At 38.6% G+C, this 13,187-nt stretch overlaps 3 protein-coding genes across 6 annotated transcripts; 2 read left to right on the top strand and 1 right to left on the bottom strand.

The window, feature by feature from the left end:
- Positions 1 to 331: 331 nt before the first annotated feature.
- On the top strand, positions 332 to 4,376 carry LOC136250055 (uncharacterized). 4 transcript variants are annotated; one of them, XR_010698427.1, is made up of 7 exons: positions 332 to 1,159; positions 1,204 to 1,314; positions 1,478 to 1,556; positions 1,604 to 1,785; positions 1,836 to 1,934; positions 2,276 to 2,482; positions 4,218 to 4,238. XR_010698427.1 is itself a non-coding variant. In XM_066042215.1 (6 exons), exons 1-6 carry the CDS (start codon positions 665 to 667, stop codon positions 4,001 to 4,003), a joined length of 1,002 nt encoding a protein of 333 aa, XP_065898287.1. In that variant the 5' UTR covers positions 345 to 664; the 3' UTR covers positions 4,004 to 4,201. The 4 variants fall into 4 exon arrangements, 2 of the variants coding, with proteins under 2 accessions (XP_065898287.1, XP_065898286.1); XR_010698428.1 differs by lacking the exon at positions 4,218 to 4,238 and having other exon boundaries at positions 2,354 to 2,484; XM_066042215.1 differs by lacking the exons at positions 1,836 to 1,934; positions 4,218 to 4,238 and adding an exon at positions 3,998 to 4,201 and having other exon boundaries at positions 345 to 1,159; positions 2,354 to 2,482.
- Positions 4,377 to 4,645: 269 nt separating this feature from the next.
- LOC136250058 (RNA-binding protein Musashi homolog 2-like) lies at positions 4,646 to 10,249 on the top strand. Its single transcript, XM_066042218.1, has 9 exons — positions 4,646 to 4,853; positions 4,911 to 4,951; positions 5,009 to 5,307; positions 5,358 to 5,406; positions 5,511 to 5,593; positions 8,139 to 8,262; positions 8,312 to 8,386; positions 9,652 to 9,780; positions 9,842 to 10,249. Exons 1-9 carry the CDS (start codon positions 4,819 to 4,821, stop codon positions 10,084 to 10,086), a joined length of 1,080 nt encoding a protein of 359 aa, XP_065898290.1. The 5' UTR covers positions 4,646 to 4,818; the 3' UTR covers positions 10,087 to 10,249.
- A 436-nt stretch (positions 10,250 to 10,685) lies between these two features.
- On the bottom strand, positions 10,686 to 13,176 carry LOC136250064 (heterogeneous nuclear ribonucleoprotein D-like-A). Its single transcript, XM_066042224.1, has 10 exons — positions 13,025 to 13,176; positions 12,929 to 12,969; positions 12,669 to 12,832; positions 12,487 to 12,621; positions 12,388 to 12,436; positions 12,167 to 12,249; positions 11,736 to 11,796; positions 11,332 to 11,400; positions 11,007 to 11,180; positions 10,686 to 10,962 (listed from the first exon to the last, which is right to left on the bottom strand). Exons 1-10 carry the CDS (start codon positions 13,036 to 13,038, stop codon positions 10,757 to 10,759), a joined length of 996 nt encoding a protein of 331 aa, XP_065898296.1. The 5' UTR covers positions 13,039 to 13,176; the 3' UTR covers positions 10,686 to 10,756.
- Positions 13,177 to 13,187: the final 11 nt, after the last annotated feature.

Here is a 13,187-nt window from a genome sequence, read left to right as displayed (position 1 = left end):
TTACTTTGTGTCCACAGCCTTAAGCTGTCACGTGTGAAACTACCACTTTATCACGTGACATGATTGCGTTGTTGGACAATGTGCAAATCTTGATTATAAGTAAGAAGCTAGTGAATAGGCTTCATTCAGTAGGCTTCGTTACTTCGTTTTGGCTAGGCGTTACTCAGAGAATAACTAATGAAATTAGTAACTTCGTTACTTGTAGTAATAATATTACGTAATATTAGACTCGTTACAGTAACTGTATTACTTAGGTAACGCGTTACATTTGTAAGCAAAGTAACTTGCGTTATATTACTTAGCTACCACAATTCACAAAAGTAATAATATTACGTAACGCGTTACATAAGTAACGCGTTACTTCCAACACTGCATACCATAGATAATTATCGTCATGCACTGAAGATCTGACAGCAACATGTAAGTTACTGCAGCCTTTGGATTACCTATCCTAACAAATAGGAACTTGAGACTTTATTTTAAGTTAAACAGTTGCTACAACAACGTTCGCGGCTTCGCATGCTTAATATGCAAACCCGCCTCTTGTTTATTTATTTATCTAACTGATTTGTCAAAAGAGACAGGGTGACACCAAAAGGCAGAGCCTGTACAAGGGTGTTTCCCTAGAAGATTGTTGGGGCTGTTATCTCCAAAACTGGCTACTATGGCTTCTGTGCAGTACATCAGAAGACGGCCGGACCCTCTCTCATCTCATAGTGTTAGAAGTGAACACGATTTGGTGATAAGGGACGAGGCGAACTTCTCAGCCACTCAAACACTTAATGAATTCCAGTCTAACCTCCTCAAGTTAGACCCTGGCCGCGCGAAGAACTACCTTCATAATCAGTTGAGAGTTAACGAAGCGAGGGAGCTTGATAAAGGCAATGGAACCAGGAAGGACAAAATGGAATATATTCTCACTGGTACTAGTTGTATAAAGGGTAAGAAGGGACTAGACCTGATCTTAGGATTGCTACACTGGCTGGGTAGTCCAACTTATGCTGAACTAGCCGATGAGATGCAATTAGCTTACAGCAAGAGAATGGAAAAGGTGACATTCCCAGGACCAGTAGAACCAGAGCAACCTGTATTTTACCGTCAGCAATCAGCTGTCAGAACTGAACAAGTCAGGCGGGAACCTATTGTACAGGAATCAGAGGTTGGTTAGGAAAACATGATAAGAGCTTGTTGTCATGCTAGTAGGTAGTTGCTGGCAAATTGAAGATCATTGTTCTCGGAGATCACGATGTGGGCAAGACTAGTTTTATCATCCGGTACTGTACAGGAAGGTTTAGTACTAGTGAAACGAAACCTGTATCCTATTGTGGTTGTTTAGTTTTATATAAACTATAAGCTGCAAGTGTTTACCCAAGCACCTGTCCTCTTTAACATGGTAGGCGATGAGTGACCATAGAGTGGTATAAGTAGTAGCTTTTTCTTGATCAGTTTGCTCAAATCAACTCCTTAATTCCACCAGCGTATATCTGATGAATGGATGGCCAAACATGTGCAGTACAAGGGAGCATGTTATGAGCTACATTTCTGGGACACTCACGGTAACAAAAAATTTTATCACTATAACATAATTATTCTCTTGCTGCAGGCATGGAGAAACACAGCAGTGTACCCAGTGTGTACTATAGAGATGCAGTTGGCTTGTTATTAGTGTATGATGTTAGTCAGCCAAAGTCACAGGACTCAGTTAAGAGATGGTGGAAAGATGCTTCTACTACGGTGATGATGAAGGATGGGCGACCATTACCAACTGTACTACTAGCTAACAAGGTAGCATATGTGGACAGAAAGATTGGGCATCCACTTCACCCATACTGTAGAGTCCCCCACTTTCACATTTTCCCCCAGAGGGTCACAGTATCACTTAATCCCTACTCCTGTGGTTCAGTTTTTGAAAGAAAAAAAAACAGGAACCAAAGGTGATTTTCATATACAGTGTGTAGCTTGTTAATGGCTCATCAAACAAACAAACCGTTTTATCAGTGAAAACTCCCTCAGGGAGGACACTTTCATGCCAAATTTGAGTAGCCATCACTGAATTATACATCTTCACTATATGTCTTATTCTTTGTATTTTTCTTTATCTTCTTATGCCATAAGCTTTTATTCTCTTCAAAGTTTGGAGGGTAGTAAGAGCATATTACAGTACAAGTACAGTTCACTGAATCGGGTAAAAGTATGTTTTCAAAGCATCACAAGTGTAGTTTGTTGTCATTCCTATTGTCTGTATAATTTTCTGACATTCACCCTTCTTTTATAGGATGGAAATTGGACGTTGTAACAAACATGGTTATGTCACTTCACTAGTTACTGCTGTGTGTTGTACCTTTGTCCACAGAGTGACCTACAAGTGATCACTCCTGATGGGACTAAACTGTGTGAGGAGTTACAGTTGTGTAACTGGTACAAAACATCTGCCAAGAAAGGCACAGGACTCAATGAGGCTGTTGAGTGTCTTGTGGAAAATGTATGTTATAATCATATTGTGGTAGTAGTGACATGTCTTGTGACTTCCATGTGTTTTAGTGTTGTTCCATGCAATATGTATGACAATATTTCATTGCATGTAGATACCAGATATAATTAATACCCTGAGTGACTGTTCTATTAGGGTAGTTGACATTTGACTGTTTTATTAGAGTATGGCATTGTCATTCTAACTGGTTGTGCATCATATTGAGAAATCAGTATAAACATGCCTCCTATCATGGAGGTTTTAAATCGTAATGTTCCATTTATGGTATGGGATAGGCTTTGAAACCCACTTGGGTGTATCCCATATGGCTACCATCCAAATAATGCAATGGTTCAAACACTCTAATGAGCAGTCAGTAAATACAGAAGATACACCTAATTGTATACTGGAAAAAGACTCTCGAGTTACCGGTATTCCTTTTCTTCAGTTATATTGCATTGTGCTTGGTCTAAATTTCTCGCCATTTAAGAGATTCTCAAGCTCAAAAGATGTGTACTTGTTCAGTTAGGAAATTTCACAATGTTAGTGACTGTTCTATTGGAGTATCTCTACTTCTTTCACACAATTGTTTGTTCACTTTACATATATAACTATGCCTGTTTTGCTGGGCACAATGCCTTTATCCTGGCAAATAAATCAACAAAAACATATTGTTGATAGTTCTGGGGAATTCCCAGGAGGTAGAATGCTTGATTGATAAACACTGCTAATACTTGAAGCTGCTACTAATTTGTTTTTTCCGGATAGTAATTTGAAGCCATCAAGATAGTTTCTAATAATTTTGTTAAACTTTCCTTGATACATAACTTCCATATTTAATAATACTACAAACTTTCATTTGATTGTTATGGTTTCTATTCTAAAGTACTAATAAAACAAGTTCACAATAAAGTACTGTACGGTATCTGGATTTTGTTCAGGATATCTAGGATTTACATAACTGCTTTGACCCAGTAATTTAGTAGGGATGTGTGATAGCAGAATAATTTTTATTTCAATATGATGTTTATAAAATCTGTATACCACACGATTGTAGAGTACCATGGCATCTATTGTGATATTTACACTGTGTGATCATGTGGAACATTTGATACACTAACCTGTCTAGACTACCGTAATTTCCAGTCTGTTGTTAAACAGCACATGCTCATGACACTATAGTTATTAGCTATCTAGTAACCAGACACCACTCAATTAGTAATGTAATTTTGGTATTGTAACTATGAGCACAATACTGTAGTTATAGTAAGAATTTGTCATGATAGGGCAAATTTGGTGTTTAATATTTCATAGACGTTACCATATTGCGGTATACGAACTACATTATCAGTATGCCTTAGTTAGATGGCATTTTAGACCTCCAGATACAAAAGTACAGTTTCTAAACACTTTTGTTCAAGACAGAATTGTGTTGGCAATTCGATTGCAGTATATTAGTATACACTAGTCCATATGTACACTTTTCATACAAACAGTGAAACTGTTTTTTTTTTTTTAAATCCATAGTATTAAGAATTAGATGATATCTAAAAGATACTGTGGTTTACCTAGTACTTGGTATACTGCTCAGCACTACTGTTTAACGTACAGATTTATACTAAACAAAAGGGTTTTAGTTTGGTGAAATACCGCCACCAAACTTTCCTGCTATACAGTAGCGAGAAAACCATGATATGGTAGTGAACATGTGATTAACTTAACTATCAGTTGTTGTGGTTTATTACAGGTCATTGGTGCTGGCTTATTAGAAGACTCCACTGAGTGTTGGACTGAGATACCACAAAATGTAAATGTAGTAGGACAACATATTGAACCAGAAACTCCTGTAAACCGCAATACCACAACTTGTTCATGTTAAAATTCATAATTATCATTCATTTCTACATGTTTTGATTGTGGGTTTTGGTATTACAAATGCGTACTGGCGAGCTCCACACATAGAAAGTCCCCTTTGACACGTGCAGATCGAGCGACTGTATGTTTATGAACGCCTGCACGTATGAGGTTTCCGCTGACAGAAATCTTGCATACTTGAACAAGAAACAATTCCGCCATTATAACGACTCACTACATCTCTAGATAATATTAGTCGTCCTCTCATGGCTCGCGAAATGGCTTGGCATCCAGCTCGTTGGCGGTTTATGTTTGAGTAAAGGGTCGCATGATCACGTGATGGACTTCTAAACCGCGATACAGTGGTAGTCGGTAGTTAGGGTAGTAGCTAAGTGTAATCTAGCTAATCCTACTTAATAACAGCCTATAGTAACTAGGTAACTACTTGTTTGTGTGTAACACTTTATTCTTTCATCAACTGATCGTTTTCTGTAATGGATAAGGCTAAACAAGTAGAAGTAGAGCCTGGGTAAGCCGACGAGTAACCAGTATACTCTCCTGCTTACTTGGTGGTGTTGTTTTGTAGGAAAGTATTTGTTGGCGGGCTGAGCTGGGAGACAACGAAAGGTGAGCGGCTTGTTTGTGGACTTCTTATAGTTGTCATTTCTGATTAATGCTCACCAGAGGGTTTAATAAATTATTTCGCAAAGTTTGGCGATGTGACTGATGCCGTGATTATGGTGGACCCAGTCACAAAGAAGCCAAGAGGGTTTGGATTTGTCACATTCAAGGACCCCGGTCTTGTTGGTTCAGTTTGTGCAGAGAAACATATGCTTGATAGTAAACAAATTGACCCCAAGCCGGCTACTTCACGTTCTTCAGGTTCTAATTTTAGTGGTAGAGTAAAGAAAATATTTATAGGAGGAGTAAGTCAAACAACCACTGAGGAGGATATAAGAACTTATTTCTCACAATTTGGTACAGTAAGTGACTGTAGTTTGCATGTTTGCTGTGTGTACAGTTCTGTTTCTAGGTAACAGATGTAGAATTAAAGTACGATAAGGCTACCGACAGGATGAAAGGTATGTCTACCTGTGAAGTAGTCAATGTGACTTCTAATTGAGTGCTTCTTTGTCACTGTGTAATCAAAGTGATAGTTTAATATTGTCACACATGTTCTCTGTAGGGTTTGGGTTTGTTGGTTTTGATTCGGAGGACACAGTGGAAAAACTATCTAACGCACGATTCCACACTATCAATGGAAAATCGGTATGTGTACTAGTGTGTGGGTGTTGTCAAGAACTTTTGTTAGTTACTATTAGGACTCGGTAAGCAATGCTTCAAAAACAGCAATTATTGCAAGTAATCTATCAGCTATCTCTTTCACAAAAATTCAACTTTTTGAGTCTGTTTCACTTCCAATATATACTTGTCAAAAATTTCATCGGTAATAATAACTGTTCGTCAAACTTATTATACTGCAGAACTGTTGTTTTGTTGATCTAGAGTATCTGATGCTATAAGCACATGGTTGTCTGGATAAGTAGAGCTGTGAAACTGGACAGAGTATCATAACTGATACTGCTGATCAATTACTATAGGAAATGTTTTGCAATTCTTATGTTGAGCCTAGCATGTAAGCTTAAAGTTTGTAGTACAGTTTGTCCAAAGTGATAGGCACTAATGTAAAAAGGTGAATCCATCCAAAGAAACATCATCTCTAAGGCCCACCAAAAATCCGCTTGTAAAGTTAATAGAGCTGTGGATAAACAGATGAACTATTTATCATACAGTACGGTAGTACTGTATATTAGGGATCATGAAGAACCGGGCTTTTCCAACCAATAATATCACCCTAAACCAGCCTCAATTTCCCTTCATGGCAATTTGGCAGCATTGGTTAGGCACAGCCAAGCCCAATAATGTCTTCAGGCCAACTCTAACCTTCATGGAATTTAAAATTTTCTATTTAATAGAAGTTGACTAACTAACTAACTGATGCCTCCAGCTAAGCATAACTTGACAATGAATAAGGCTACGGGCTTGATTTCTTCACTGTTCAACATAGCTTCATCCCGAGATGTGCCTTTTTGCCAACCTCAGTATGACAACACAAGCATCATGGACTTGCCTTTGTCCTCCTTTGTCTTCCAGTTCTTTTTACTGACAATGCAAGGTGTCGATTCACGGTAGCATGATGTGGCTTCTGTGGCTATGCTGGTCCGTATTTTCTGTAGTGACTGGATTGATTACAGAGACACTTCTCGTACTGTTCTTCATTTGTAGCGCTGTGTAATGGGTGGAGTAGCTGAAAATAAAGTGTAATAACCACATCCTTTCCCCTTGCCATTACGAAATTGATTGTTGGAGCACGTGTTCTGACGTAAAATTACTTTTATGGCATTTCTGGTGCCATTCTTTCAATGCAGTATGTGTGCTGGTTCATTTGTCATAATTATATTATTAATAAGGTAAACAAACAGTAAAAGGAATTTTAAGTTGGATTAGGAATTAACGAAAAAAAATGTAGTGAAACAAAGGAAAAGATAAAAAGTGGTGAAACAAGGAAGGTTGACTATGCCTGCAGATATACTGTCCACTAGTATATCTGCAGGCATAGTCAACCTTCTTTGTTTCGCCACTTTTTAGCTATTCATTTTGTTCCACTACTTTTTGTCATTTCAATTTGCACAATCTCTAATCCAACTTTAAATTCCTAATTTTCCTTTTAATTGTATAAATTTAGGTTTTTTTTTGCATAACTGGATAGTAATGGAAATTCTTGGTATGCTAACTCCATTTGCAAAATGCCAGAAATTATTTCAGTGCAAAATATTTTCGAATGCATCTTACTTTCAATCACACATGTGCAAGAATCCCCAATTTTTACCATAGAATGGGTAATGGATTAAACACAATGAAGTGAAAAATTGTAAACTCCGTATTTTTGAATGCTTTCTTTGCAATGAAGGGAAGGTGGTATAGTATGTTCATGTTGAGCTGAATCCTGAAAAACAGCTAAAAATTAAAAGTGGATTTTTTCTCAACAGAGTTAACATTTCAGCCAACCAGATGATTATTGGTAATAGCAAAGGTGTCAACAACAGACATATACGGTTTGGCTCCATTACAAGTTCGGGAAAGGGCTGTAATGGACAATGTACTTATATGGCTTCACCATAGGAAATGTATTGTGAAAATTTTGTAATATTATGTCAAACATTTGAACAAAAAGATTTTGAAACATTTTTAGCGGGTCAAGCAGTACTACAAATGAGCCAAATTTCAAGATCGTGTGTAATTGCATCCATGAGTTATTAAATGTTTTTGAGGGTTCAGCTCAACGTGAACATACTATATCTTCAAAAACCTTGGTATCATTGTATTCCTCAAAGCAAGAGTTGTTACGTGTTAGTGCTCCCAAGGAGATGGATAATATGAGTGTTAGTTTTTGTTATGGTAGACATGTAGTTCACTCTTGTCTTTTCACCTTTGCCCTGGTCATAGGAAACAACTTACTCAGTTGGCATAGTGGTGAAAGATACATCTCCGTGCAAAACTGCATTCATAAATTATAGCTGTTGTATTAAGCACCTGTAGTTTATTTTCCATATTATCACTGTACAAAGTGATTTTTCTGCTGTTAGCACGTTGTAGCAGTGCTTCTAATGCTCTTGGCTTTTAGGGCTGAAACTTTGGTTGACCATTTCTTTGGCTATGTAGACAAAGAAAATGTAATTTGAAACATGCATGAACATGTGGGTTTCTTGCAGATTTGGTCACATATATACTCTATATTCTAATATTTTGGTAGGTTGAAGCAAAGAAGGCAGAGCCTCGTATGTCTAGTGCTCAGTCAAGTGTACAAGGAGGCTCTCCATATGGCATGGGAGCTGCAGCTCAGAGGTACCCTCAACAGACATACAACAATAGTGCAGGTATAGTATTACTACTATGACAACAGTTATCAATGTGATTGTGTTGTAGCCGCCTATAACACACAGGGTTTTTATAATCCTGTTGCTAGTTACCAACAACAACAACCAGGATATGGGAACTTTGGTGAGTTGTATCTAGTGTAGTGTGTCAATGTGTATGTAATGTATGTAGTGTAGTGTGTCAGTGCAGGGATGCCTCAATAATTCCATGACATCCCAGTTAAAGATCATTTGTGTTATGCTAGGCTTTTTCTAGCTCAAGCATGAACCTAAGTAGTTATAAAACAGCTAAATCAGCTTGTTTAACATTTCTGTACCTATAATAATATTGCGATAGTGAATTGTAACTGCTAATGTTAAATTGTAACTTGAATGCCGTGACATAATAAAAATTCTTTATTGTGGCATCCCTATCACTGTGTCCCCTTGTCCCCAGCCCATTGAGGTGTTGCCCCGTTGTCAGCTCACATGAGACATTAGGGGTGTCATATTGGGCTAACATAACATGACTGTACTGACCAACTACTAGTAGTCGTATGCCACGCACTCACTGGTGTGGTTAGTTCAGCTACATCAACTACTTGTGACCTCCTCAATGATATACACAAGTATACTTTCTAATAATAAACAAAAATTAACATACGCCTGCTAGAAAAAAAATTTTAATTGAATCAATATACAGTAGACCCTCGGTTATCCGTACCCTCGTTTATCCGAAATTGGAAATGACTGTTCTATTAGAGTATTTTAAGTATGGGTGTACGTTCTATTAGAGTATTTCAATGGAGCTCTGTATATAAATGTATGGGCTTCAGTTATCCGAACAATTCACTTATCTGAACACTTTTATCATTGTCTGAAAACAAAGGGGTTCAGATAACCGAGGGTCCACTGTACCATCTTATTTGTCTGCTCGTAAAGAGTTTGTTTTGTTCTTGTAGCCCCAAGGGAATGGAGAGTGTCACATGTGTTTACTTATGATGCAGTAGATTGAAGGAAGATTGTAGTCGCTCCTTCATTTCAAACACTTTCATATTTGCATGCGCGAGTGAACACATGGCTAGAACTATACCTTTTGCTAATCCATGGTGAACATTTTAAGCCAAATCCCAATTCCAGTTTATTTTTCAGTATAGTTGCTGTACAAACGAATTTCTTTGCTCTTCATTCCTATTGTCTAGTACTTAATTCTAAAACTACTCACCATAATTTTTAAAAGTAATCCATTCTGGATAATATTGAAATAACAAAGAAATTTGAAAATTGTATATACCAATGCAGGAACACCTTGTATAAGTGCCACAAGACAAAACTTGTGGTGTTTATATTCCAAACACTAGTAGTTGTGTTTGTCACTACCCCAGTGAAATACATGTGACATTACATTAGGTGTTGGTTACAATTCCACTTATGGACAGCCTACTTCTTATGGTGGGCAACAACAGCCATACCAGCAGACTCAGCCCTACACACAACAGCAGACATACGGATATGACGCATACAGCAATCCACGACAAAGTGAGCACCTTATCTTAGTGTCAAGTAGCATTACATGATCCCTCCTCCCCGATATCCCCAGGTCAAGAACAGCTCCCTAATTATGGACAAGAACAGGCAGCAAATTACGGCACACCTCGTGCCAACTACTCAGGTACTACAGACCAATATGGACAAGCAACAACAGCAGCTGCTGCAGGATATGGTTATGGTGCACCGACTACCCCATATACTGCCAGCTACCAGGACCAATCTACAGTAGCTGCGGGATATGGTCGTGGACAAGCACCTCAGAGGGGGCAGTTCCCTCCTTATGGGAGTCGCTAGGCACCAAGACTAGGAGGAACCATAGGACTGCACTCAACTTTGTTAACATTATTTTCCCAAAATGTGTAATAAGTAGGTTTAAATGTGAACTATATGGGTAGTTTAGTAACTATGTAAACTAGTGTATATTGTGCATATGAAATATGTTCACTAAATTGTTTAATGTAATGCAAATATGGTGACTAGATTAGGACCCAAGCAATTGAACGTAATAGAAAGAGTAAAGGATTTGTCTTCCCGAGATGTAGCTAGACTGAGCAATTCTTGCCCCATCCGCAAATTGCAGCACTCACGTTAGCCTCTGGGAAGACCTTACTCTCGTCTCCATCTGCCCACATGTTTGAGCTTTGTGTGGGCAGCTGGAAATGAGACTAGAACCTGCCAGAGCTCCATCCTGCTTGAAACAATTAGTTACACTTGGGCTGACCATAACCACACATTGTCATTTATTTTCTGATCTTGGAGAAAATCAACCCACCTTTGAGACATGCTAAATTTGTGTATCCATGTCATGGGTTCCAGAACCTCAACACAACTCTTAATACCATGCTTGCATAATCACATGTGTGACAAACTACAAATCAGCCACACCCACAATATTGATTGGATGGTTATATTCTTCAAAATTATTACAAGGTCTGTTATGTGTTGTGCACAAGTTGTATCATCATCATCGTGAATAAGGTTGATATCTTTGTTGACCCTTAGTGTACGAGCTATTAGCAGGTGTACCCTGATAGCTGCCATAGCTAGCACCACCAGCTGCTGCTGCTGCACTATTATCAGTGTATCCATACCATGAACTACCTCCAGCTTGTTGATAAGAGCTGTAGTTTGCTTGTGATGGTTGTCTGTTGTCTTTTCCATATGTATTAGCTGTTGAGAGGAAATAAACAATAAGAAGAAAATGATCAGCCTACCTTCATAGCCATAACTTTGTGCTTGCCCGCCATATCCTTGAGGCTGACCGTATTGTTGGCTTGCATAACTTTGCGGTTGACCATAATATGGTTGTCCTTGTGCCTGAGAGTATGCTTGTCCGTTATACCATCCCTGAGCATAACCTGCCTGTTGTTGACTTCCATATCCATACCCTGATGGAACAATAAACAGCTATGTATTGAGGAACCTATCTCAACAAATAAGGAAATATATATTTTACAACACCCCAACAAAATTGGACCAAAATTTTTGATTCCAAGGAGTTCATGATAAAAAGTGTGCATTGTATTATACACAACCTACCATAACTGCCTGCACTGGGTTGCTGCTGCTGCTGCTGCTGATAGTAACCTTGATTACCACCTCCATACCCTGTAGTGACATGACAAAGCAAGCATGAATAAGTTTCCCTCCCTTGAGACAGTAATGAACATGTCCCTGAGGTGAAGGGCTCACTACATAGCACAATACAGCCACACAGTGGAAGACAGCCTCAGGTTATATTGTAGGCCCCGTAATAACACTACATGGTACATGTTACCATGAGTGAATAGGGTGGGGGCCTGCACATCACAATACAATGGGAGCAAATCTTGACAAATTTCCTTTATCTCAAAATATCGAAGTTTGTAAATGCCTTTGACATTTCATCAAAATTCTCTCCCGTCCCAAATTTACACTGAATGCTAGCCACAACTTTTAAGTACCTGCCCCTCCTCTAGGTGCTGAACCACGACTATGGTTAGGTGCTGCTTTCTTTACTTCAACCTACAACAAAAAAAAAATGACAATAAAATATACAGCAGTACAACCTGTGCACGCAGTGCGCCGTTCTGATTCGAATAACTGCACACCCCCAGGGACTCCTCCCAAGCTGACAACACATATTACACCAAGACTTCATAATATATGTACAAGGGAGAGTACCTAACTAAAACAAACACATTGTGCTAAGCAACATCTCAATCTGCTCAGAAAAAAGGGCTTTAACCTTATCAACAGTTCTCTATCACCAGCAGAATATTAGCTGTGAACTTAATACAGTGTGTTTGTACAGGATATACCAGGAACAGTTGGATACTCTCCCCAATACAAATAATATTATTATGAATTCTGGATTACATTAAATATAGCACACCGATTTTCCATTGATGTTATGAAAATGCGTCTCAACCAGCTTATCCACTGTGTCCTCGGAATCAAAATCAACAAATCCAAACCCTGTACAGTTAGTTGGTGCTGCTTAATTAGAACTATATTCTTTTATACAGCCTAAATAACTTAACAAGAATATATACTGAATAGTTATACTGTTATAACGTATGATAGTAGTATAAGGTCTTATGATGATAGTGTTACCTCTCATTCTGTTACTATCTCGGTCATGTTTGAGCTCCACATTAGTCACCTACAGTACAGTGTGTGTAGTATCAGAATCAGCAATGTCAAACAACTTACAGCTCCAAACTGGCAGAAATACTGCCTTAATTCCTCCACTGAAGTACCCTGGCTTATTCCTCCAATGAACACTTTCTTCACACGATCATTGGTAGGATCTGGGGCCGACCTTGAAGTGGCAGGTTTGGGGTCAACCTATATAATGATCACCATCAGTTAGATTAGACCACTAGCTACGTTACCTTTTTGCCGTCGAGAAAGTGTTCTTGTGCGCACACGCTGGGTACCAATGAGGAGTCCTCAAACGTGATGAAGCCGAATCCTCTAGGCTTTTGTGTGTTCGGGTCGGTCATAACCACCGAATCTTTCACGGTGCCGAACTTCACAAAGTATGCTCTCAAACCCTCTGTGAAACATAGCGATAATATTCAATTATTGAACACAACCACCAATATTCTAATTAATGCCCACCAAGCATGGCCACTACACAATCTTGTTTTACCATTTGTCGTATCCCAGCTTAAACCTCCCACGAAGATTTTTCTACAAAGGAAAAGTGAAACAATAACTTGCGACTGCTTAACAACTATTTACTCACCCTTCCTCGTTCATTGTGCAAGAAATCTACGTGCTACAAATCTTCAACAATAAATTACAAGATTAATAAACCAGACCGGGAACTACTGATAACTCGTACAGCCTGCGTTGCACGCTTACACACGTGATTACTGCTGCAATCACGCGATTAAAATGGCGCGCTT

The sequence above is a fragment of the Dysidea avara genome, chromosome 3 (assembly GCF_963678975.1).
Source record: "Dysidea avara chromosome 3, odDysAvar1.4, whole genome shotgun sequence".
Taxonomy (NCBI): Eukaryota; Metazoa; Porifera; class Demospongiae; order Dictyoceratida; family Dysideidae; genus Dysidea; species Dysidea avara.
The sequence above is the reverse complement of the archived record's forward strand: the minus strand, read 5'-3'. Positions and strand labels throughout refer to the sequence as shown.

What these genes read in the sequence shown, in the direction of transcription:
- LOC136250055 (XM_066042214.1), top strand. Translation starts at nt 665, where the DNA reads ATGGCTTCTGTGCAGTACATCAGAAGACGGCCGGACCCTCTCTCATCT. An exon ending in CTATTGTACAGGAATCAGAG is followed by an intron (nt 1,160 to 1,203) that starts GTTGGTTAGGAA and finishes TCATGCTAGTAG; the next exon opens with GTAGTTGCTGGCAAATTGAA. An exon ending in CTGTACTACTAGCTAACAAG is followed by an intron (nt 1,786 to 2,353) that starts GTAGCATATGTG and finishes CTTTGTCCACAG; the next exon opens with AGTGACCTACAAGTGATCAC.
- LOC136250058 (XM_066042218.1), top strand. Translation starts at nt 4,819, where the DNA reads ATGGATAAGGCTAAACAAGTAGAAGTAGAGCCTGG. An exon ending in GAGCTGGGAGACAACGAAAG is followed by an intron (nt 4,952 to 5,008) that starts GTGAGCGGCTTG and finishes AATGCTCACCAG; the next exon opens with AGGGTTTAATAAATTATTTC. An exon ending in ACACTATCAATGGAAAATCG is followed by an intron (nt 5,594 to 8,138) that starts GTATGTGTACTA and finishes ATATTTTGGTAG; the next exon opens with GTTGAAGCAAAGAAGGCAGA.
- LOC136250064 (XM_066042224.1), bottom strand. An exon ending in ACTTTCTCGACGGCAAAAAG is followed by an intron (nt 12,622 to 12,668) that starts GTAACGTAGCTA and finishes ATCATTATATAG; the next exon opens with GTTGACCCCAAACCTGCCAC. An exon ending in ATAACATCAATGGAAAATCG is followed by an intron (nt 11,797 to 12,166) that starts GTGTGCTATATT and finishes TTTTTGTTGTAG; the next exon opens with GTTGAAGTAAAGAAAGCAGC.